At 37.5% G+C, this 24,141-nt stretch overlaps 2 protein-coding genes across 4 annotated transcripts in view; both read right to left on the reverse strand.

The window, feature by feature from the left end:
• ccdc13 (coiled-coil domain containing 13) overlaps window positions 1–14,677 on the reverse strand; it is a 53,232-nt gene extending 38,555 nt beyond the window's left edge. Inside the window, exons 1-5 of one of the 3 annotated variants that reach the window (XM_055151537.1) lie at window positions 11,165–14,677; window positions 10,307–10,376; window positions 9,681–9,918; window positions 7,543–7,894; window positions 6,047–6,641 (exon numbers count right to left, since the gene is read on the reverse strand). The gene's annotated coding sequence lies outside the window, so the exon portion shown is untranslated. The remainder of the gene's footprint in view (window positions 1–6,046; window positions 6,642–7,542; window positions 7,895–9,680; window positions 9,919–10,306; window positions 10,377–11,164) is intronic. The other 2 variants (XM_055151538.1, XM_055151539.1) reach the window with 2 other exon arrangements.
• A 121-nt stretch (window positions 14,678–14,798) lies between these two features.
• higd1a (HIG1 hypoxia inducible domain family, member 1A) lies at window positions 14,799–17,983 on the reverse strand. The gene is made up of 4 exons (XM_020922930.2): window positions 17,789–17,983; window positions 16,833–16,907; window positions 16,612–16,746; window positions 14,799–15,653 (listed from the first exon to the last, which is right to left on the reverse strand). The coding sequence occupies exons 2-4, from the start codon at window positions 16,900–16,902 to the stop codon at window positions 15,583–15,585; spliced, it is 276 nt and encodes a 91-aa protein (XP_020778589.1). The 5' UTR covers window positions 16,903–16,907; window positions 17,789–17,983; the 3' UTR covers window positions 14,799–15,582.
• Between the last annotated feature and the right edge of the window lie 6,158 nt (window positions 17,984–24,141).

Here is a 24,141-nt window from a genome sequence, read left to right on the forward strand (position 1 = left end):
AATTTAGAGTATAAGAAAGTGGGCATACTGTAAGGTTTTATTATCTGCTCTTCAAATGGTATCCATGCTGCAGATTTACCAGATTTTAACCATACTGCTAGAGATCTTAATGCATAACACCATGAGTGCCATTCAAAGTTAGGGAGGCCCACTCCTCCTGGAGATTTTAATCTATGTAGAGTTGTGGCCTTAAAGGTTGTATGGAGGATTTTTTTTGTTTGTTTTTTTGTTTCAAATTGTCAATGATAGCAATATAGAGATGCAGTAGCCTTGTAATTATGATGACCAAAAAAAGAGAATAAAAATTCATCAACTCTGGACGTGGTGGGGCAAGCTAAACATTTGCCAATAGATAACGACACTGCCTCGTTATCTGTTAGTTGACAGGCTGTCAATCAAACTCACTACGTTTCTAGCGTAACTGACTTGCCTGCGCGCTGCCATTACGTGGTTTATGTACGCCTGTCACGCAGTCCATAGACGCGTAGACGCTGTTTACTCCACCAACGCAACAGTTCTTAGCGGCTTTTTTGACCTATATCTTCCTCGCAGTTAGCACAAAGTTTATTGCAATGGCAGACAAGAATCTACGAGCAGTTAGCCCCAAAACAAAGTCCGTTTTTTAAGGTCGCTGAAAGAAGAAGACAAGGGGAAAAGCAGCGAAACCAAACTAAGGTGATTCTTGAAGATTCATTCCAGCGATGGCGCGAATGAAGCAGACACAGGGTCTAAAGACTGACGCACTGGTCGCCAAATTACTTCTGGACAGGTCACTTCTGCTTATTATGAAAACGTACTTTATTTTCAAGAGTTAGACAAACGTTTTTCAGGACACGAATGCGATATCCTATGTCTGAAAACTTAATTTTCAAGGCAAAGAAAGAGTCCGCTTGCTGCGTGTTGTAGTAGTAGCTAGTTCATTTGCACGGAATCTCCGCGCCCCCCTCTCTGTGCCCCTCTCTGCCCGTTCCGCTCTTCTCCCTGCTCCTCACGGAATCTCCATGCACCGCTCCCCTCTCCTCTCCTCTCTCCTCTTCTCACTCCCCGCTCCGTTCTTCGCCCTGCTTCTCACTTCTTGTCCGCGCACGAAATATCCGCGCACCCCCTCCCCCCGCTCCTCACTTCTCCGCCTTGTCTAACCAACACTGTAGTTAGTTGTTTACAAGTCATGTGCAGCGCACCGGTTTCTGGCGGAAGGATGAGGCGGAAGGAGGCGTTTCTACGTAGGGAGCTGTGGGGGAGGGGGGGTGGTTTCACGCATGCGCAACATTTGAAAAAGGACAAACAGTCGCTGGATTTCTCGTTCCTTGGAAAATCCTCTATACAACCTTTAATTCGGGGCTTTCTTTTATTCCATAAGGATGTGTTTATGAGAGAGTGTAATTTCTTAAAGTAACCTTGCGGTGGTGCTAAAGACAGCATGGAGCTCAAAAAATTAATGCAGGGCAATAGATTCATTTTGATTACTGACAAACGAGCCTGAAATGACATTGGAAGATCTTTTAAGATCTCCATCTATGGTCTGCAACAAGTTTTTATAATTATAATTAAATTATAAAAAATTATATATAAATTATAATTTTCAATCAGGGAGTTAAGAGAGGAATGAATATAGACCCCTAAATATTTTATGCTTTGTACTACTGGTATACTATAAGAGGTTTCATCTAATGTTGTTGATCCCAGAGGCATCAAGGCAGATTTAGCCCAATTCACCCTGTAACAAGAGACATTTCCAAACAGTTCAAATATATTAAGAAGATATGGTGTTGATTCTGATGGGTTGCTAGTGTATATTAAAATATCATCCGCATACAGGGAGATATAATGGGCTGTATCATGTATTGTGATAGGCGCCATTTTTCTTGATTGCCTTACTAATTGTGCGATAGGTTCCAAAGATAAACAAAATAAAAGTGGCAATGGGGGCAGCCCTGGCATGAAGAATGAGACACAGTGAACCTGGATGAACACACATTAGCCGTTAACACAAGTGCAGTGGGATTAAGGTTCTAATCATGTTAATAAAACCAGACAGAAAACCCATATGCTGCAGCACATCCCACAGATAGCCCCATTCCAACCAGTCAAACGCCTTCTGTGCATCAAGTGATAGAATGGCATTTTGATTTGTAGACTGGCAGGATGATTCTATAATATGTATGAAGGAAGGCAAATGTTGTCAGAGGCTAATCTAGATTTGATGAAGCCTGTTTCATCATAGTGGATTAATTGAGGCATATGTTGTTCTAGTCGGCTAGCAAGTATCTTTGCAAAGGCTTTGAGCTCTGTGTTGAGAAGACTGAGCGGTCGGTAGGAGGAGCAGTCTGTCGGTGGCTTATCTTTTTTGAGTAACAGAGAGATAATCGCCACATTGGCGTTGTCATTGAAAGATCCTTTGATTATTGAATAGTTGATCATGTCCAAGAGTAAAGGGCCAAGCTGAGGCCAAAAAGCAGGAGATTTACCCTTATTCATAGAATGAATGGCTTCACTTAGTTAATTTAATGTTACAGGTATTTCTAAAGCATTGGCAGATTCAGGTGGCAGTTTAGATAAATTAAGGGATCTTAAGAAATCACTACAGGCTTTTTTTGTTATATGTCTCTTCAGATGTATATAATTTCTTGTAGTAATTCCTAGATGTACTATTAATTTTTCAGGATCTGAGGTGACAGTGCCTCCTTCGGTGGCTATAGCAGATATATTTGCCAGTTGTTCATTGTTACGGATTTTATAGGCTAAAAGGCGGCTTGGTCTGGCACTATTTAAGTAATGTTTCTGCCGCAGCCCTTGTATCTGAAATTCTGCTTTCTGCCTTAATATTTCATTTAGTTGTTGAATTTTATCTTGCCGAGTTTTAGTGTTTTCTGGTGTCACATTAGCAATCATTTCTCTTTCTATAGCAGCTATTTCTGTTTCCAGGCTGTCAATTTTAAGCTTATTTGCTCTGTTTAGTTGTGAGGAAAAGCTTATTGTAATATTCCATATGCACCCTTTAACTGCTTCCCATAGTATTTTTGGGTCATCTACAGAGTCTCGGTTCACTCCAATAAAGAAATCTAATTCCTCTGAAAGGGTTTTCGTATATTTATCATTGTATAACAAAGAAACATTAAATCGCCATCTAGGAGCCCTTGATTGGCTGGAATTTGGTATAAATGAACAAGATACTGTTCTGTGATCTGATAAAGCGCATGGAGTCATTTCAGTGCCGCAAATGGTTTGAAATAAGGGCTTTGAAATAAATATATAATCTATTCTGGAGAAAGATTTGTGGCGTGCAGAATAAAAAGAAAATTCTCTGGCATCAGGAGTCTTAAGTCGCCAAGCATCACATAAGCCATAACTTTTGAAGTTCACGTGAAGCCATTTTCTGGTTTACCTCTGCCCTTATCTGTCCATGTGGTGGAGCCACACAGCATTGAAGTCCCCTCCAATTAAAAGGTAATAGTCAGGGAGGTCTAGCTAAATAGAGTTCAAGGTATCATAAAATTGGTAGTTGAATACATTTGGAGCATAAACACACACTAGAGCAATTTTCAGACCATTATACAAAATTTTGCAAAATGCGATGCGGCCATCTTTATTACCTCCTCTGCCCAGGTTGTTATACGATAAATTCCTTCTAATTGCAATGAGGACACCTCTATTCTTTTTGGAATGGCAGGAAGCAGCTGCAACTTTAAAATATTTGTTCTGAAATTTGTGTGTGTCTGCTTCCAAACAAATGTGTTTCTTGTATGAATGCAAAATGTGTATTTTTCCTATGCAATAAGTCTAATACGCTTTGGCGCTTTGGAGGGGAATTCAAGCCACAAGCATTTAAAGAGAGTTCGTTAATTCTATCCATCTAAAGTATAGTCTTTGATGTCATAACCTTTGCGCACTCCACTCCCACGTGACCGCCGGGGACTCGTGACCTCCCCGGCACGCCACTGTCTCTTCCCGACAGCTGCCCAGGCCGACAGCTCGTCCACCAGAAAAATTACATAGAGTACCTTTTAAAATTGATTAATGTGAATGATTCTAGAGACAAACTATAGAAACTAGGCCACAGGTCACGTGACTTTTATGGTCAAGAGCACTGTTAGACTAAGTCTATGCATAAAAACACACCCTCCACCAGAAAAGTTACATAGTGCACCTTTAAAATTGGATAATGTGAACGATTCTAGAAGCAAAAGTGTAAAAACTAGGGCATAGGTCTCTTTGACTTTTATGATCAGGAGCACGTCAGTGAATGTTCTGCAAAATTTCACAAATGAACGTGAAATAAATTTTATTTCTCCTCATTGTAAATTTTGTGCATTCCTATAGGTGGCGCTGTAGCACTGATAATTGTGTTTGACATATCAATGGAATCAGGGTCATGCACTGTATAACTAATAGAAATTTCAGCACGATCGGACTAAACGTGTATAATCATTTTTCCAATACTTTGCGTCCCTGCTGGCCAATCATGAAAAATGCATTATGTCCGTAATATATTATTTTGCTCATAATCATGCATAGAACGTAATACCCAAATTTGGTACAAATCCGATAATATTGACGTTTCGTGTGTATGGTAGGGAGCGCTATAGTGTTCACTTTTCATATGTTTTATAGTGTGTTATATTCAGGGCGAAATCCTGCATTAGTGATTAAAATTTCAGCATGATCAGATTAAGCATGTCCGTGTAATAATTTTTACAATATTTTTGGGGGGGATTCTTTGCATCCCTGGTGGCCAACTATGAAAAATGCACCATGTCTGTAATAGACTTTTTTTGCTCGTATTCATGCATAGAATTTAATCCCCAAATTTGGTCCAAATCCGATAATGTTGATGTTTCATGTCTATGCTAGGGGGCGCTATAGAGTTCACTTTTATTAGATTTCATATTTCATTACATTTAGACCTTACACAATTGTAATTTCAATTTGAGATCTCTAGGCCAATGCCTTTGGCCGTGACAGGTCACCAAATAAATGGGAAATTAAGGTGTTTTTCGCCGGCGAAAAGGAGTATCAAAAAACCTGCTGATGATTTTTGTGAGTTTTTGTCTGTAGATTTGACATGTCAAATCTGAGCTCATTTGGACCAAACACTGGGGAACCTTTTTGCACACAGCCAAGTCAAAACGGCGGCGAATGTTTGATCCAATACGGCCGACTTCCTGTTCTTCATAGGGGCATTCTCCAATTCATCTTTTGGCTTGTCTTGTTCTCTATCACTGTCCCTCGTTTGCCTGCGACAAACTTTGCCTGTCCTCACTCCCATAGGGGTCCAATTCTAGGCGGCACTGTTGAGTCGGGTCACATCGGTCAATGTCGTGATGCCCAGTTTATCAAATTTTTTCGCCGGGCCGATCGATCTGATAATGCAATCATTTGGTCGGAAAAAGAATAATAATAATAAAGAAATCGACGAAGAACAATAGCCCTCGCCATTTTTAGGCTGTATATTTTGGCAGTGGGGTGGAGAATAATGCATGTCGTTTATGTATGCAGTGTTGGTTATTGTCAATATTTGCATTTTAATACTAATATTTGGTATTCGTTGGTTTAAAATTAAAGCGTTAATACAGATTTTGAACGACTGCTTTTGAGTAGCCTATATCTTTAATAAACTTTTCACTATCCGTTATCAAATTCTTGCACTTCTTATACTTTGTATGTAGTAGTAGTAGTAGTAGTAGTGTATTAGCATAGCAGCGGTAGTATAAAAGTGCTAATCGTTATTTGTTTACTGCCCATGCTTTACGGTAGGAGGTTATATGGCGCCATAGTTTTTACATTTTCAAAGTTTAACCAACTAACTAAAAATAAGTTTTCTAAAACTCGTTTGGTGTCAGTGTTTTTCTTGAATGGAGAGAACGGTTGGCTGCAATATTTGGGTAGAGCAGGTCGGAGTAACTTAACATTAGCTAGTTAATTTGCGTTTCATTATCTAACATGGAGGTAGCTAAGCTGTATTGACACATGGAATATGCGTGAAATCAGAATATTAAGTTAACAGTGGTAGCTTAAGCAAAGTACCTAACATTCTCATATATCTTACCTTTAGTTTACCACGGTCGGCAGCGAGAAATATTTCAACTCTGCATCACGAGAGGTGAAAAATGCAGCGCCCACCCTCTGCCTCTGGAGCGTCTCTGCGTATCCCAGCAACGGCTCCTCAAAGGTACGCAAATACAACTCTCGCGAGAGAATAACAGGAACGTGACTTGGAAAGTTAATTTTGGGGGGTTTAATTTCTTGTTCATTTTTGTTGAAATTTATATTTTCTTTTCTTCAGCTTAAATGTCCTGCCTGGTAAAATAAAAAGTCAATTTTGATTCTCTAACAACATGACAGCAAGTAGGGGATGATATCAGCTGTAATAAAAAAAAATAAATTGTATCCGTTCATTAAACATACACACACAAGAGACCTGACAGATCAGTAAGATTACAAACATAAAATTTGAAGAGCACATATTTAATCTGTTATTTAAATTTTATCTTTGTAATCTTGCTGGGAAAAGGATAGACTGTTTTATTGAAAAGGCAATGAAACATTGTCAGTAAACACAGCAGTGCAACATAAATTATAATACAACTGGGTCAGTCCATATGAAATCAGCCACCTTCTCCTATGAGCAATCTCAGATTTATCTGAAAAAATTCAAAACATTTCTAAAATTACCAAATGAAAGAATCTCAAATTTTAGCTCTATCCCTTGAGTCGTTCCTGAGTTATGGCACGTTGAAATATTGGGGCCATGCTCACTTTTTCTGAAGCCTTAATTTATAAGCATGTTTGAGAGACCATAACTTCATAAAAAATAGAGCTAGAAAGATGAAATGTTGTATTATTGTAGATTCTTGGTCATATTTTCTGAATCTGTTCAAAATATTGGGTGCGGTGGGCCCCTGAAATGTCACATTTTGTTGCCGCTCAAATTTTTTTTTTTCAATTTTTGAGGTCCAAGATCTATTTACTCCAAGCAGATATTTACAAACTAACTACTGAACCTGAATATTTGAGAGAATGATAATTTCTGACAACAATCTCACACTTTTCTGAACTTTCCCAAATATGGTCACAGACCAAATGTGATCTTTTTGGCCCCTTCTGTGGGGCCAAACAGTTAGATGTTGATAAAAGAAAAAATTACCAGAGAAACTTGGCATATTCTGATTAGTTTAAAGTAATAAAAACATCTACTATTAACTTTCTTAATTTTAATCTGAATTTTTGAAAATGAGCTCTCATGGGTCATTTTTGGTGGAGCTTATAGGTACTTTTCCACCTGTTAGAAAGGTTAAATTATCTTTAATAGCCTTAAACACTAATTGCTTGTTATAAGGGAAGACAGTTGGAGATTATTTGTGGCACGTTGCTTGTGATGGTTTTGGTGGCACAGTAAAACGCTCGGCTGCAAGAACGAGTCTGCAGACAACTGACAGCAATCAAATACTGCACCCCAGATGTTTGAGTGAACTTCACAAAAAAATTTATGAATGTAAAGTTTTTCTTTACAAGCTCTAAAGACATTACAAACCATGAACTTACTTCCAAACTAGAAGAACGCTACAGCAAGACAAAGACTGTGAATGGTACTAGATCACGCCACAGTTTCATTCCAGTGTCAAATTAGAAATGAGGAGAATATGTCAAGATCATTTATGTGCTGAAGTTTCAGTTTCTGAAATACAAAATGAGATTGTGTCAGATTTCTCTCTGTACCAGCAGGTCAATACAGAGCATGTATTTATGACATCAGGTGGTTCATTGGGAATATTTCAGAGTGTTCAGATGAACATGGTGATGTCGATGTGAGATTCATGAATGGATGACGACAGAACCCTCATGTGTCCTCCAGAACATCGGCAGAACCATGTTGGGTCCCATTTCAGCACAGAATCTGTTGTATTAAGGTACCAGAAATTCAGGGAAGAAAAATTATCACCTTGACACTGCAGATTATGACAGGATCCAAACATTACTTCTGAAGTTCATTAGTAGTTAGGAACACTGATACCAGTACAGATTATCTACATGTAGGTGGCAAATAACAGACCAGATTACTGTATTTTGGTAATTTTTGTGTCAGTATAAAATTTTTCCTTGTTAATGTTACTGACATTTTGCTATATATTTGTGAAAAACTAATATGCATATGGTGATACTGAAAGCCATGGTTATAGAATCAGAGATTTTGTGATTTAACAGGCTATGAGTATTCCAAATGTAATTTGCCTTTGATCATTTTCCATCAATACTATCTTTTTCTTTACTTATACACCATGAAAAGCTGTTTCTTGGCAAGATAACAAATCATCTTCCTCAAATAAAAATAGAATAAATAATGCAAACAAACCTTTTTTCATAATTTTGTATGAAGTTAACAGTTGAATTTTCTCAAAGGATTAATGACACTTTTCCAAGCAATGTACCACAAATAATCTCCAATTGTTTTCCTTTATAACAAGTAAATAGTGTTTAAGGCTATTAAATTATTTAAAAATTATGTTTGAAATGAAGGAAGTTAATAGTAAATGTTTTTATTATTTTAAACTAATCAGAATATGCCAAAGTTTCTCTGGTAATTTTTTTATCAACATCTAACTGTGCCCACATGTGGAACCATATGGTCACATTTGGTTTGTGACCATATTTGGGACTCTACACCATCCACATGAAAGCTCAGAAAAGTGTGAGATTGTTGTCAGTAATGGTCATTCTCTCAAATATTCAGGTTCAATAGTTAGTTTGTAAATATCTGCTTGGAGTAAATAGATCTTGGATCTCAAAAATTGAAAAAAATAATAATAATTGAGCGGCAACCAAATGTGAGATTTTGGGGGCCCACAGCGCTCTCCTTAATAAAGATACCCAATATTTGAAAACAGATTCAGAATCTATGACTAAGAATCTACAATAATACATTTTTTTCAGTTTCCTAGCTACTTTTTATGAAGTTATGGTCTCTCAAACATGCTTATAAATTAAAGCTTCAGAAAAAGTGAACATGGTCCTAAAATTTCAACGCGCCATAACTCAGGAACAACTCAAGGGATTGAGCTAAAAATTGAGATTCTTTCATCTGGTGATTTTAGAAATTTTTGGAAAAATTTTCAGCCAAATCTGAGATGGCTCATAGGGGAGATTCCTTGAAAATGGCTGATTTCATACAGACTGACCCAACTGTAAAAATATATTATGTGCAAAGTGGTTGTTTTAAAGAGGCGTGGTAATAATAAACTTCCCTGGTTAAAGTGTGAGTGTATGTGAGTGTTTGTTTTTGTAGAAATCTAGAAGTCTAGAAATTAACAGATGTTTTTTTTTTCATGGCTGATGCAAATACCTTTTTTTTTTAGAATCCAAAGCAAATAATTAGCTTTGCCAATATTTTATGTAGGGCCAATGTTTATCATTTTGCCCAAATTATGTCATTTTAATTTACTCCAAACTCATCCACAAACCTGTTTTAACACAAACTGAATAAGAAAGCTGTGAAACCACATTTTGTGCAGGGTCCTCTTCATACTCAAGCTTTGGCCGCTGGTTGGCCCAAACTAAATTTTAGCCACTGATTTAAGGCTGATAGCTGATGCAGTAAAAAATGTAAATATTGTCTCTATATATTGACCATTCGATATATATTTGTCTCTAGTATAAATGAAAGGATAAACAGGCTGGAATGTTACCTGTTGGAACCACTCTGTTGGAACCACTTTAACTCATAACTCATCAGGATAACATCAGAAGCTCATTTCCTGTTCCCTGACACTGAGTTTTCACCGGAATTGAATGCAGCAGTTAAATATTCAGTTAAAAGCTAACTATGTTTATTTTTAAAGAAATGGGGTATTGCTGATTATCACTTGTCCTTGGTTTCCTCACTAGGATGTGCAATGTAATCCCGGTACATTGAATATATGACACCTGCAGGAAAAAAAAAAAGAAATACATTAGTTTGTTTATAAGATTGTTTGATAGATCACAAAAAAACATAATTGACATCATTATACTTAAAAATGTCCTAAAAATCATGCCCAGTTTTTTCAACTTTTTACATTTTTGTGAAGTTTATAATCTGACTTTCAGGTTGGAAACAGGCAGCAGATTTGACATAATAAAAATAAAAGACAACAGATTTACTTAAACTTAAAATGTAATCTGTCAAAAAAAAAAAAAAAAAAAAAAAAAAAAAAAAAACTTGCTTGTAACCTTTTTTGTAACCTTCAACTTTTTTCCACAAACTGACACTTCACTGATGTAAAACAATGTATAAACAATGTCCACAGTGTAATATAAATATAGTTGTACTTACCCACAGGAACAAAGGGATTCTCCTTGGCTTTGCGCATAAGCTTAGACTGATTTTCCTCGTAGGCAGGCATCTAAAGTTGATATATGATAATGATAAAACACAAACAGGTAAGTCATGATATTATATTACATTGTTATTACAAGACCGTGCTATATATCTTGTTATTTTGGCCCAATGTTATTACCAAATAATGGCCTACATGAGCTGTTAGCCTTATAATGCATATCACATATTGGTACATCAACATTTCCTGGGGGTGTGAAGCTAACTGTAGGCACTGCTCTAGCTGAGGCTTGTTAGACTTTAACCAGAGCTTTATATACAATCTAACTAGAAAGATGCGACTTAGTTGGAACTACAACAGGTGAGCTGATCTGTTGTTGTGTTAACAAGTCCCTACCAAATAGTATTACAGTCACAGTTTTGTATTCTTTTTTCTTGAGTTTTCCTATTATCTTAAAGCTTTTTGACATCTACAAATTGATGCAGGACACCCCCGCGTGATATCATTGCAAAGTATCAATAGATTTAAAGCAGTTGTAAATGTAGCTGTAACGTAAAATTAAGCAAACATTTAACTTTACTGGTAAAGAAGCATTTCTGTATGTATAATGACACATAAATGCAGCTGAGGTGTTTACAGGTAGACAAATAATTACTAAATCAGTCTCACGTCTGTCTCCATTCAGCCCCCTGACAGCACATCACTCGTACTTAGACACCGGCCCATAGTTAATCAACGTCCATGAAATTGCCTATTCGAAGCACTGTGCATTTAGCTCATAGACTGTCTATGATTTAGACACAATCTATAAATATTTTGATACATAAATAAATACAGGCAAATTACGCTCCTACCTTAAACGGACTAGGTTTTCATTCAGTAAACTTCAAGCACAGCGTCCCGATCATTATAGGCGTGACAATAGTAAATCTTGATTACTTAAACTAGATGCCTGCACGCAAGGCACGTAACGACACTACGCAGCATGACGCACAGTGACGTTTGTTGCGCTGTGATGACAATGAAAGTAATTAGGCAACACTGGAGCTGAGCTCATGGAGCTATAATTTAAAAAAAACCTTCTATTTTATTTTTTTATTTTATTGTAGTTATATGGCTGAGCTGCTTGGCCGCGTCTCATTTCTTTCTTTGCTTCCTTCTCCCTTGAATCCTCTGCAGGAAATGGGTGAGAAAATCCCGCCCACAGAGGAGACACCGGCTGTTCCGGTTCATGTCAAGATGTGATTTGTTTATACTGGTGTTTACGTGTTTGCGCCACCCTCTGGCCACTTCAGGCATATGCACGCCAACATGTTTGTATCTGACGTACCGTTTCATTTGCACATACGACAAGAACAATGCCGACTCCAATCAAACTTGTGTCTAACATGACTGCGTTTAATACATGGCTTCAGAATAAAGTAAATGAATGGTTCTAATTGTATATACGACTATAAGTTGTTTGGTGTCCGTTAATGACTACGATAAATAGGTTATAAAAAATATAAGTAAGAGGGTGCGTAGGTCTGAAGTCACGTTACCGGTGAAGAAAATAAGTCCAATGTTTTAAGCTACGCCAACACAGCACAACACAAACTATATTTGTTTTCAGCACCTATATCTGTTATGCGCGTTACAGTCACATTGGAGGCATGTTAACTTGTGAAAGCTATTTTAACTTCATTTGGAAGAATAAATGTCATTACTTTGGAAAAGACGACCTAATCAAACCATACGCGGAGGGAGGTGGAAACGCTATATATTTTGACATTATGAATGGAGTTTTGAAATTCAAATGGCTGAAGCTCTTTTTAAATAATAGTCACTCTAAAACCAAACCAAGGAATGTGAGGGGAAACACAGAGACACTACTGAGTCCTTGTTTAGTCCTGTTAAATCCTGTTTTAGTCCTGTTTTAGTCCTAGTTTTAGACCTGGTTTAGGTCTAGTTTAGACCAGGTTTTAGTCCTGGTTTAGATCTAGTTTAGACCTGGTTTTAGTCCTGGTTTAGATCTAGTTTAGACCTGGTTTTAGTCCTGGTTTAGACCTGATTTAGATCTAGTTTAGACCTGGTTTTAGTCCTGGTTTAAATCTAGTTTAGACCTGGTTTAGATCTAGTTTAGACCTGGTTTTAGTCCTGGTTTTAGACCTGGTTTAGATCTAGTTTAGACCTGGTTTAGACCTGATTTAGATCTAGTTTAGACCTGGTTTAGTTTCCGGCAATGAGTGGAATTACCGAAAAAAAAAAAAAATTAAAAAGGGGGATATAGCCCAAAATGTGAAAACAGGAAAATACTGCTGTGTAATCCATTTATTTCAACAAAGTAACTGTAATCCAATTACTGCTCATTGAAACAGTAACTGTAACTGAACACAGTTACTCATAATTTGTACTCTGATTACGTAACTCCGGTACATGTAATCTATTACTCCCCAACACTGGTTATCTTGTGACACCCACTTTGGACAATTTACCACTGTTATGGTACACGTGTCTGGTTTTGGTTTGGATGAGTTGTTGTATGTGGGTCCAGATTTTTCTACTGTACGTACAATAGTAAAACAAGTGAGTGATAGCATTTATATAGTGCCTTTCAAGATACCCAAAGCACTTTACAGTTCATTATTCAGTCACTCCACACTCAGTGGTAATAAACTACTACTGTAGCCACAACTGCCCTGGGACAGACTGACGGAAGCAAGGCTGCCAATCTGAAACATCAGCCCTTCCAACCTCCACCATCACTCACACTCACACCTCTTTCATACTAGGCAATGTGGGTGAAGTGTCTTGCCTAAGGACACAATGACAGTTTTTTTGCCACTGGCACCCCACTGTGGCACCTGGAATTCCAAGCGGTCTCCCATCCAAGTACTACCCAGGCCCAGCCTGCTTAGCTTCTGAGATCTAACAGGATCAGGCTTTTACAAGTGAGTGATTGTTTCTGTTTCACTGCAACAGAAGTCACAGTTGTAATCTATCTCTAATTTGAATCTTTCTAAAGTATTTTTGGTTGGGTAAATATTATGGAGCATTTTGAAATTGACTTCTTTGATTTTGTTATACTGTAGATGCAGAGCCTCTCACCAACCAGCCAGGCCCTGCTCCAGTCAATCTCCCCATGCAGTGAGTTCCAGTATGAGGTTGCTGGGGTTCTGTTCAGAGGGTGAATAATATTTTTGATGTATTTGTTTGAAGATGTTTTGATTTTAATATTAACCTCTCCTAAGTACAGATTCTTATTTATTTCTGAATTTGATGATTAATTTGATGACCCTTGTAACAAATGCAAAGTGCCTTAAGGTTTTGCTTTACACACTTGATGTATTCTGATTGTTTACTTGGAAACTGATACATGGCTTTAAATTCACTGTATGAAAACTTTTGTCCTTGCGCATTGATCAGTTGGTTAACCCACACCCACATTATCAAAGCAGGTTTTAAAAAATAATGATTTATTGCGATGCTTAATTCGTTTGTTATTCCAAATGTAGCAGCTGGTTGGCGAGAAGCCGTGCTTATAGATCAGCCTCCAGGAAAGCAACTCCTGCTTATGGAGGTCTGACAGTTTGATGGGTAATTTATCTGGTTTGTATTTACATTTGAGTAAGAACTCAACTCCTCCGATTCCTTTGATATTTAGGAATTGCATTCCATAAATTTACCTTTTTCTTTCCCAATCGACACAGCCATTTAATTTTAAATACATTATTAATAGTTTAAAAACTCAGCGCCTCCAGCCCTCCATATCGCTTTTGGTTACAGATTACATTTCTTTTAAGGCAATGGGCCTTATTTCGCCAGATGAAGTTAAATAGTAGTTTATCTAATTTCTTATAACGTTGCCAATGGAGTGAGGCATGGAAGTATAAAAAAAATATAATAAAATAAAATCAGTGGTGTGAGGTTAGCTTGGGGCTAATGCTAAAAAAATTACAAAATTACAAAAAATGCCTAAGGGTCAAATGCTGAGAGTTTGTTGAATGAGTTCCAACATTAAACCTTGAATTGTTTGTAATGTTTTTGTATTAGCTTTGAGCTAAGCCATAACAGCTCTGCAGGTGTGGGTGGTGAAGACCCCTTACAGACTCAGGACTTTAGTTCACCGATTAAAGAGCCAGAAGAACAAGAGGATAAACAGCAGCAAGTGCCAAATCCAGAGATGTCTGTGTGAAAAGAGAACAGTTCCCTCACTGGCTTGTAATCCAAGTACTAGCAGGTTACATTTACATCTGGTTTGTGTTCATATCTGTTCAAATTAAACATAAATATGCCAGCAATAAAAATATTATTTAATATTTGTTGTTATAACCTCCTTCATATGGTAAGGACTGCATGTAAAATGCAGATAAAAATGTGTAATTCCTCTATTGTCCAGGTAGAGCTCATATCATGAAAGGATGAATTCTATTAACTGGATAAAACTGAATGAATGAAATGAAAAGTTACTGTGCAGAGTTAGAGTGCTTTCAAGTGAGTTCAAACTGCTGAGGTTTATAACAGGACATGTTTTATTTCTTGAAGAAGACTACAACTCATTTGAAACATTTCAAACATAATTTCAGAGTTATTGAGATATTTGTAATCTATTTGTTTGATGAAAAAGGCACATTGCATAATGTTTATGTGTGTAAAGATAAGTCCTTATTGTACGATGTGACCATGTTAAAATATTAAAGACCTTTCTATGTGTATCCAAAACTAAATTTCAGAATAATGGATTCTTAAATCCACTAATGAAGTAGACGAGTAATGTTTGACCAAAAAAAGGCAATACAGAGGGTGCAACTGTACAAATGAAATTGATAGACAAATCATTATCAGTGGTTTCCTACCTACGCTACAGATATTCCATGTTTCACATGTTTACTTAGCTTCTGTGGTTTCAAACAATTATCAGGAAACCTGCCTTGTTTCGCTTTTATTTCTATGTGAAATAAAGCACATTAGCTCGAGCTCACACTACGTACAGCACAATCCAAAGGTTTATAAACCCTGTCACTCCAAGGGTTATACATTTACAATGACGGTGCAAATTAGTTGGTAAAGTCCTATGCTTTGAGTTTGATTACAAAAATAACTATTTACGCTACAGTTTGGGTAGCTTTTCAAGGATTAAAAAAAAAACCTGACATACAAATATTAGCGGACTAAATGAGGCATTTTTGTGTAATATTAATATAGTATTAGTATTAGTAGTTCAAAGGCATAAAAATGCTTGAACACATTTGATAAAAATAAATACAATTAATATTGCACCGAGTAGCATTCATCACTTGTGTGTCACTGCCTTCTGGTCTTGTTTGCCAAGGTAGAATTCATTGTACATTGAATATATCACACCTGTGGAGATAAATAAAAAAAATGTTAAGAAGCCAAATAGTGCTGGATTTCTAGGGCATGAATGCTGTTTAGATGATGACTTTGCCATGAAGTAAAAGTATATGTAGCCTGTGCTTTTTCAGTTTTAAAAACGTACTACAGTTACAACTGAATCTTGGTCTGGGTTGCCAGTTCCCAAACCTGCAGACAGAGTAGGCCTACACATACAAGTTTTCTTCTGTATATGGCAAGACCATGCTCCAGCTCCAGAATTCACTCAGAGGCTACCCTAACATTAAATAAAGATTGGCTGCAGAAGGTGGGGTTTAGGTAGTGAAAATTCAGATCAGATTCAGAGACTCCATTTAGGTTTAAACCAACTCCATTTCAGCATTTAAACTGACAACCCAAATGAGAGGCTCATGTGAAGCTTTTCTGCTTTCTGATTGATCATACATTTGAAACCCAAAACCCCACATTATAATATACTTAAATGGGGCATCATGTCCAGTGTTTTTGTAATTGAGAATAAATGAGTATTACAGTTGTTACCAGTAAAATCTATGTGAACATTTAAGGACAAGATGGGCCAAGTTTTTAGCGTAGGAAATATTAAATCACAATCTTGCATACAATTTCTTTTAATTAAGTGATAAACTTGTCACCAACATAAGTAGTTTCGACATCTGTGCATTGGCTGTTCTGACTAAAGAATTTTGGATTCTACCCAATTAAAAATCTAAATTTGGAATCTAAATTGAATATAAGCATTATATCAATATATACGATATGTCAGAATTCATATCGAGTATGATATATTTAAAATATCGATATATCGCCCACCCCTACTACCCGCCTCAGAAAGTAATTACAGGCCCGGCTCTACAGGGGTGCTACCTCATTTAAAAGTGTCCTCATTTGAGATAGATAAAATAATGACATTTAATAGAAGGCAAAAAAAACCAAAAAAAAAACATACCTAACGTCATGGCACCGACCACAAAGCCCTGAGCAGCAACACGCATGTGGATGAGGTGGACTGACATTTTAACATTTCCGCGATTTTTCATCTTCATCAGCTGGTACCCAACAATGCCGACGAATCCTGCCATTCCTTCAAGAAGAGAACACTGAATTGTTAATGATATGCTAAAATATTATAATGTGATCTTCCAGTCAGATAAAAAAGGGTGCACTTACCAACAGGCACAAATGGATTCTCCTTTGCTTTGCGCATAAATTTTGATTGATTCTCCTCATATTCAGACATGTTTACTGAAAAGAAAAATGCACTTTTACCTGACTGTTTCTCCTATCAACTTTAAAATGTTATATTTTGATTTGTTTGTTAAGAGTGTGTTCACATCTGTCCTTGTTGAGTCCTGGTATAAACCCAGTTTAGTCCAGAATGCAAACTTGATTTGGTACTGTTCTAGTCTTGGTGTAGTCCAAGACTCTGATTAGGTCTGAATTTAGTTCCAGATTAGTCCTAATTTTGATGCGGTCTATGTGCAAATGTTAGAGTTACGGGACCAATTTTGCAAGTTAGTTTAATCTGGATAAATTCTTGGGTGATGCCATCTTGTAGAAGCAATATACTACACCTGTCTTATTATTACCTGTCATATTGTAGGCTATTAGTCTTGACTGATGGATTATAAATGTAGTTAATAAGTTAACTGAGGTTTGGACCACACCTCATGCCATACCAGTCTAATGCCCCCAGTCACTTTTAGATTCTGTTGTCTGTATCCACCCTCCCTACACCTCTTATGAACCAGCCATGTCATCCGCTCTTCGTAGTACGACCATGCCCAGGGACATCGTCTCAATCATTTCATTTCAAATAAAAGACATGTAAATTTGCTCAAGACTTGCGTGAGTGAATTAGGAATCCCAATTTAAATTGTCTCTCCTCCTGTAGGCTATGAGCTAACAGAGGCTTTCTATGAGCTAACGGAGGCTTTCTGACCTTGAGGTTACGTACTATGAAATCAATGAACGACCTTACAAACCTGTTCACAATTGTTCAGATCTGTTCAGAGTTTTTAAATTAGTTACAATGTGCCCCTAAAGGTTAGGGACACATTGTACCAAGAGCTATAAACATTTACGGGTCGATGTAGCGGAAAAAATAAAAACAAGGAGGGTCCTACCTTAAATATACCAAGATGCTAATTCAGGAACTGTCAAATAATATCTTATAAATATATAATATTTTAAAGCAACAGACGCAACCGTGCAACTCAAAAGAAGACAGCCGGTGTTTCTCCGTTCCGAGCTATTCCGGTTATTTTAATAGATCCATGGTTCCGGGTTACACAACCCGAGCTCAAGGAGACACGACAGACGCGTCACGGCTTTGACGTGTGTTGCGTTTGTGTCGGGGGAAAAGTATAAGTAGAAGTTCGACCAAAATGCGGAAGCAACAGACTGATAAAAAATAAAAATAAAAAAAAAGAACACAAAATCAACACAAGATAAATGGTACTATAACTTTTAAAAGTGGAGAATAAACTAATTGCAACTGTTGTATTGGATGGGGAAGGGATTTTTTTTTTTTTTTTTGTTTTTCCGATGTATTTGAAAGCGGCGCAGCTTCAAAGATAGTGGTGGAGCAAGAGATAGTTAAATTCAACTCGACACCATTTAGGTAGAAATGGATACAAAAGAAATAACCTTACCTTTATGCTGAGTTTTGAATTTTTAACCCAATAGGTTATGTAAAGAAATTATATGCAACTAGCTGTACGCTATTTCATTGCGACTGTCTACTGTTCTTTGTACAGGTCTAATGTCAACGAATTGATATAATTATCTTATCTAACTAAAACTCTTTGTTATGATGTAACGGTCTAGTTACGTAGGAGACTTGCACGTTTAAGACATGTGCTGCCTGTATGGGACAGCTGCGTGAGGCGCTCTGTCTTTTTAATATCCTAATTCAATCAGCCTATGATCTGCTGATGTGCCTGTGAGGTTTCTCTTTGACAATTATCGTGACTTGGAGTCATCTGTTAGGGAGATTATAAAAGACTGAATGAAAAATCAAGTGATTATGTAAAATAGCAGATGTTAAAAAGAATTTGTTTAGAGCTGTGGATAATAATCCTCTCTTTTCATCTCCAGCGGAGGGAAAGACTTAGTCTTAGACAAACTTTATTGATTCACAAGGGAAAGAATTATTTATTATTCTCTTTAACAAAGAGAAAAAATATAAATTGTAATAATACATTTTAAATAAGTAGCGCAAGAGACAGGTGTCAAATAAGACATACGTATATACGTATGTTAATGTAAATGTACAAGTCAAAATAACAATAAAAAAATTAAATTTAAAATTTCAGCTATATATACAAGTGGTCATAGGAACACAGTGCAACAGCGATATGACTGACATGACATAGGGTTATCTGTTACATGAGGGTGAGTTGTACAGTTGTATGGAGTATGGTATGAACGTAGTCCTATATCTCTCAATATATGAGCAGAGCTGTTGGAAAATTAGTTTCTATGTCCCTCTGTAGTCTGGTGCAGTGGGTGAGCAGGAGTGTCCATGGTGGAGAGCAGTTTGTCTTTCAGACTGAAAAAAAAAAGAGAGAAGCAAAGACAGCATTAGTGGTTGGATTAGAGACTACGTATTTATTATTATTATTATTGTTGTTTTTTTTGTTTTGTTTTTTGCATTTCCTTCATGTATTTGCACATTTTAGTTGTCCTAGTAAATTGTGTTTATTTGTGTGTGTGAGAGTGTGTTACACAGAGTGTGGTGACTACTCGATCCCCTGAAGCTTGGGCCTCTGCCGTGTGCACCCGCCACCGGCTAGCCCTGGGTATTTTAACATTTTAGCCTTTGCTCTTTGGAGAGAGGCACTTTTAGCTAGATTAGTATTTTAGAACAAATAACAATAAATGATCTATTTTTTCTAAACTTGTGGTTTATAAATAAATTTGTCATAAAATTTATATCTGACTGTCTCTCTTTCATTGTCACTGCATCCTTTATACATTGAACCTATAAATTAAACCTCGGTCACAGATTCTGCTGTTGCTGGCAGGATATACTGATGGTTAAATTAAATTCAGAGATTAGATTTGTTTTAATTCATTAGACTCAAATAAAACGGCATTGGTACCTTAAGGTACCTGTGGAACGTTTACTTTACATTCCATGAACGGTTTATTTCCCGGCCTAGAGTGTCACAGGTGGGGGCTGCGTCCCCAGCTAAGCGGTAAACTTCAACCCCCTGATGTGAGGAGCCAAACATCAGGAGGGGAGAATATCAGCTCACACATTTGAAAGCCAGTCCTGCATCAGCTGCAGAAAGCCTCGTTGCACCGTGCCCTGAGGTAACAGTTAGCTTAGGGGGTGTTACAGCTAAGTTTCTCTTAGACACAGGGTCCATGGTAACAACAATACCAGAGACATTCTTTGAACAGCATTTCCAGAACACTCCTAAACCTTGTAATTGAAGCATCCTGTATTCCCAGAAGTGGAGTAGGTCCAGAACAGACATATGTCCCATACAGACATATGTGTAATAGTGTTATTCCACACTGTCGCTCCATAAACATACAGATGATGTCTCCCAGCTGCGTTCTTGGCAAAATTCCTCTTCATATGCGGGGCCGGCAGTGTCTGGAGTAGCTGAATCGTCTGCAGCTCTGTGGCCCCGGAGACAGCAGACTCCCTGCAGATCTTCACTGACATCTGCCACAGAGCTGGGAGGAAAAAAGTTGAAGGGAACTGTCCCAGGCCCGCTATGATTCAATTCATCTCCAGAAGGACCAAGGAGAAGATCTGGAAAGACGTCAAGAACTCTGACTTTTTAAAGGCTAGGTCTTGATATATAAAATTTATTATTATTATTATTTTGTTCTTTTTTATGTTTTAAAGCTCTTTACGTTATTAATTAAATGGGGTAATTAAAGGTAAAGGGATTATGACTATACGTGGTTTACAGGTGTCTGAAATTCAGCACTCTCTTTCAGTTAAACACTAATCTTTATTATTGCAAAATCAATAGAGACTCTGGTTCTTTGAAATGCATTTCTTTAAATGTTAGAGGCATAAGATATATTACAAAGAGGAAGGCTATATATTTATTTAGTCGTAGGAAAAAGGCAGAATAATTTTTTTTTTTTACAAGAAACTCACTCAGTGGACAGTGATGTTAAATTTTGGAAAGCACAATGGGGGGATCAATGTTTTTTTCTGTCAGCAGGAGTCGCCATTCTCATTAATTCATTCCAGGGTGACATAATTGAATGTTTAAAATCTGATGAAAACAGGTGGATTATTTTAATAATAAAACAGGATGACTCACTCTTTATAATCTAAATTATGATTATAATAAATTTGCTTTAACAAAAATAATGTTTTCAGAAATCTGCTCCAAAATTCAACAACTTCAAATGAAACACCCAGGCCCATATGTCATTATTGGAGGGGATTTCAACGACGCTTCTGATGATCAGTTGGATAGACATCCTGGTAAAACAAATCAATCCTTCAGATTCAAGTCTACAGCCTATATTATGGACTAATTAAATGTTATGGAGGTTTTTAAACCCAAACTGCAACCTGGGATCAATCCACCAGTTCCACCTCCCATTTTCCCTCCACAGTCTTGGCCAGTTTCTCAGTTTCAACATCCTCCTCCATTTCCACCCGCTCCCTCATATTTGCACTCCGCATTTATTTATGCTCCATGGCAGCAAGCTCTTCCATGTCCTGATGCTCCTCCACTGCAGCAACCTCCTCCAGCGTGCCTTCCATCTCAGCCAAGGCAACGTGCCTGGAGGCTGAATAAAGCTGCCCAGGAGGATGAGGAGCTAGTGTCAAGGGGGGAACCGCCAAAGAAGAGGCTAAAAAGCAGCACCACTACACCTGCATGCATTGTGGCCAGGACAAAAGCAAAAGAACTGGACACACCCAGGTGAAGGGGCGGTGGTACTGTCCAGCCTCAGGACTGTCCCTGGAAGACTGGAAGAACAGTTTACAGCAGGGGTGATATCAAAGCCTCACGATACGATATCGTCACGGTATGAAACTCACGGTACCTTATTTATTGCGATATCATGGGAAAGCTCACGATATGGTGGGGAGGCTCACGATTAGGAACGTAACAATATCCAAATCTCTTGGTGCGATGTTTTCACTATATACATCTCACGGTAGGATATTTATTGCGATATTTTGTGGAGGTTAAACAGCTAAAATTGTTACTGTGCTACTTTTTCCTCTTTAAAATGCCTTGACAAGATTTAATCCAAAGAACTAAGTCTTAAAACAACTGTTATTCCTTTACATAATCTACACTGAATTGTTACATCCCTAGTTTACAGTAGTTTTATTGTTTCAGCTTCATCTTGATGATGATGATTATTGTTATTATTGTTGCTGTAATATTATTGTTATATATTGTGATATTGTTACATTATATTGTTATTATATTATTCTATATTGTTATATTACATGGTTATTCTTTTATTATTGTTATTATTATTAATTATTATTATTATTAATTTTGTTTAAAGGATTTGTTTTATAGCTCTTAATCATAGATATCTCTCTGTCTCTTCTCTCTCCTCTCTCCCTCGTTCTTCTCGTCCTGTCTGTTCATACGTGGTTTGTCATTTTTCTTTGCTTTCTTACTGTGTGGTACAATGTTACATTAAAGTTTTGATCATTTTATTGGAGTCAAGAACAGCTTTCACGTATTTATTTAATTTCCTGTTTAAAAACAGGACAGTGAGTGTTATACACTGAATAACTTGAAGCCAGAATTACTTGCAGGATCATTTTACTACTATTTTACTTACATTTATTCACAAAACCCATCACTCTTTGCTCAGTTTAGAATTTGTTTTATTCACTTGTTGCTGCACTGAGCTACTCTCTCAAATAATTGAGTTTATTAAAAAGTGAGGGGACATATGATGACAGAGTTATCTACATACACTGTTAAATTAGTTTGGTTTTACTAGCACCTAATAGGCCTTAGGAATGTCAGAAGCGCTGTGTTACTTTGGGAAGCTGCCTGTTCGAATCTCACAAAACACACAAAAATTAAAGCGATGATACACCTTGCAATAAATGCTGAAGTGAGTGTAAACAATGCTGAAAAGATAATAGATAAGAAAACAATAATATAATGGACATTTCCCTCCTCTTCTCTCCTTTTCTTTTTCTCCCTTCCCCCCTCTTTCCTCCCTACAGGTCCTAACTCTACGTCACGTCAGTCACGTAGGCAAGGGGGCGGGGATGTCGTGGTACAGGAAGTTTACAGTAGCGGTCGTTTTACATGTTTTTCAAAAGTTCGGAGAAAGGGTAAGTTTGGAAATTTGCTTAGTACTCATAATAAACTATATTATTGCTAACTGACAGAATCAGTAGCCCAAGTATTATTTATTGGTTTATTTGCCGTATAAACTCCGTTGATTTCGCGGGAAAAGACGTGAAATAATCGTCTCAAGTTTCATTGTTTTCTCGCAAGTCCTTCAATACAGATGTACGAATTTACATAGGGGGCGCGAGGACGACCCAAGGTAGGGGGCTGTGGAGTTAATGAGGTTACATAAGGTCAACATAGCATAATCTACAGAATGCGCACATAGCTATTTTATATGGTCTATTCACACCGCTACGCTACACAATGCACACATGGCTAATTCATGTGATCATTTATTCACGTGTTATTATTATTTACCACAAGGGCTGTGATTGTTTTGTCTTTGTACAGAGGGCAAACCATGACCCTCCAAAGCACTGTAACTTTGCTACGTTTTCTTTGTATGAGAAATGATATAAAGCCTGCAAAACATGTAGAATTTCCTCCCCTCCGTCTGTCTATACACGTATGGCCAAGCTCGACATTAAACTGTTTGATATTTAATGTTTGCAGATGACTAAGACAGGAAAGCCAGATAGTTCCTGGAGGGACATCTGCTTCAAGTATGCTCAGGGCAAATTCCACTTTTCAGCTGGCAAACGGCCAGGGGCCAAGAAATGGAAAAAGGCCTTCGAGAGGATTGATGCTTGCCCCTGCAGAGCCATGCTAAGGATCTGTTTGGGAGAAGCCTTCAGTGTACCTGTGGGTTCCACAAGGTAGGTGAAATGATTTACTAATTGATTAGTAAAGTACAAAAAGAGACAATTAAAGAAAGCTTTATTTCCCTCTTTTTGTACTCCCGCCAGCCAGCAGATCTGTCATCAGGTGCTGGGTCCAGTGAGGCAGGAGGAGTTGAGACGGAAGCAGGGCGAGTCCAAGTCGACACGGAGGCAGGGAGAGGAAACACAAGGAGAGGAGACATGGAGGTAGGGAGGCAGGGGGAGTTCGAGTCAGCACGGAGGCAGGGAGAAGAGACACAGAGGTAAGCGCGTCAGTGAAAGGAGAGGGAGCGCTTTCACTATACAGCATTCATTATGCCATGACCACAAAAGGTAACAGTACTGCCACCAAACCTAACGCAATCTCTGCTCACTCAAATAATGTATAAAATACAA

The sequence above is a fragment of the Boleophthalmus pectinirostris genome, unplaced genomic scaffold, assembly GCF_026225935.1.
Source record: "Boleophthalmus pectinirostris isolate CB_2022bp ecotype Guang Dong unplaced genomic scaffold, ASM2622593v1 HiC_scaffold_16, whole genome shotgun sequence".
Classification (NCBI taxonomy): domain Eukaryota; kingdom Metazoa; phylum Chordata; class Actinopteri; order Gobiiformes; family Gobiidae; genus Boleophthalmus; species Boleophthalmus pectinirostris.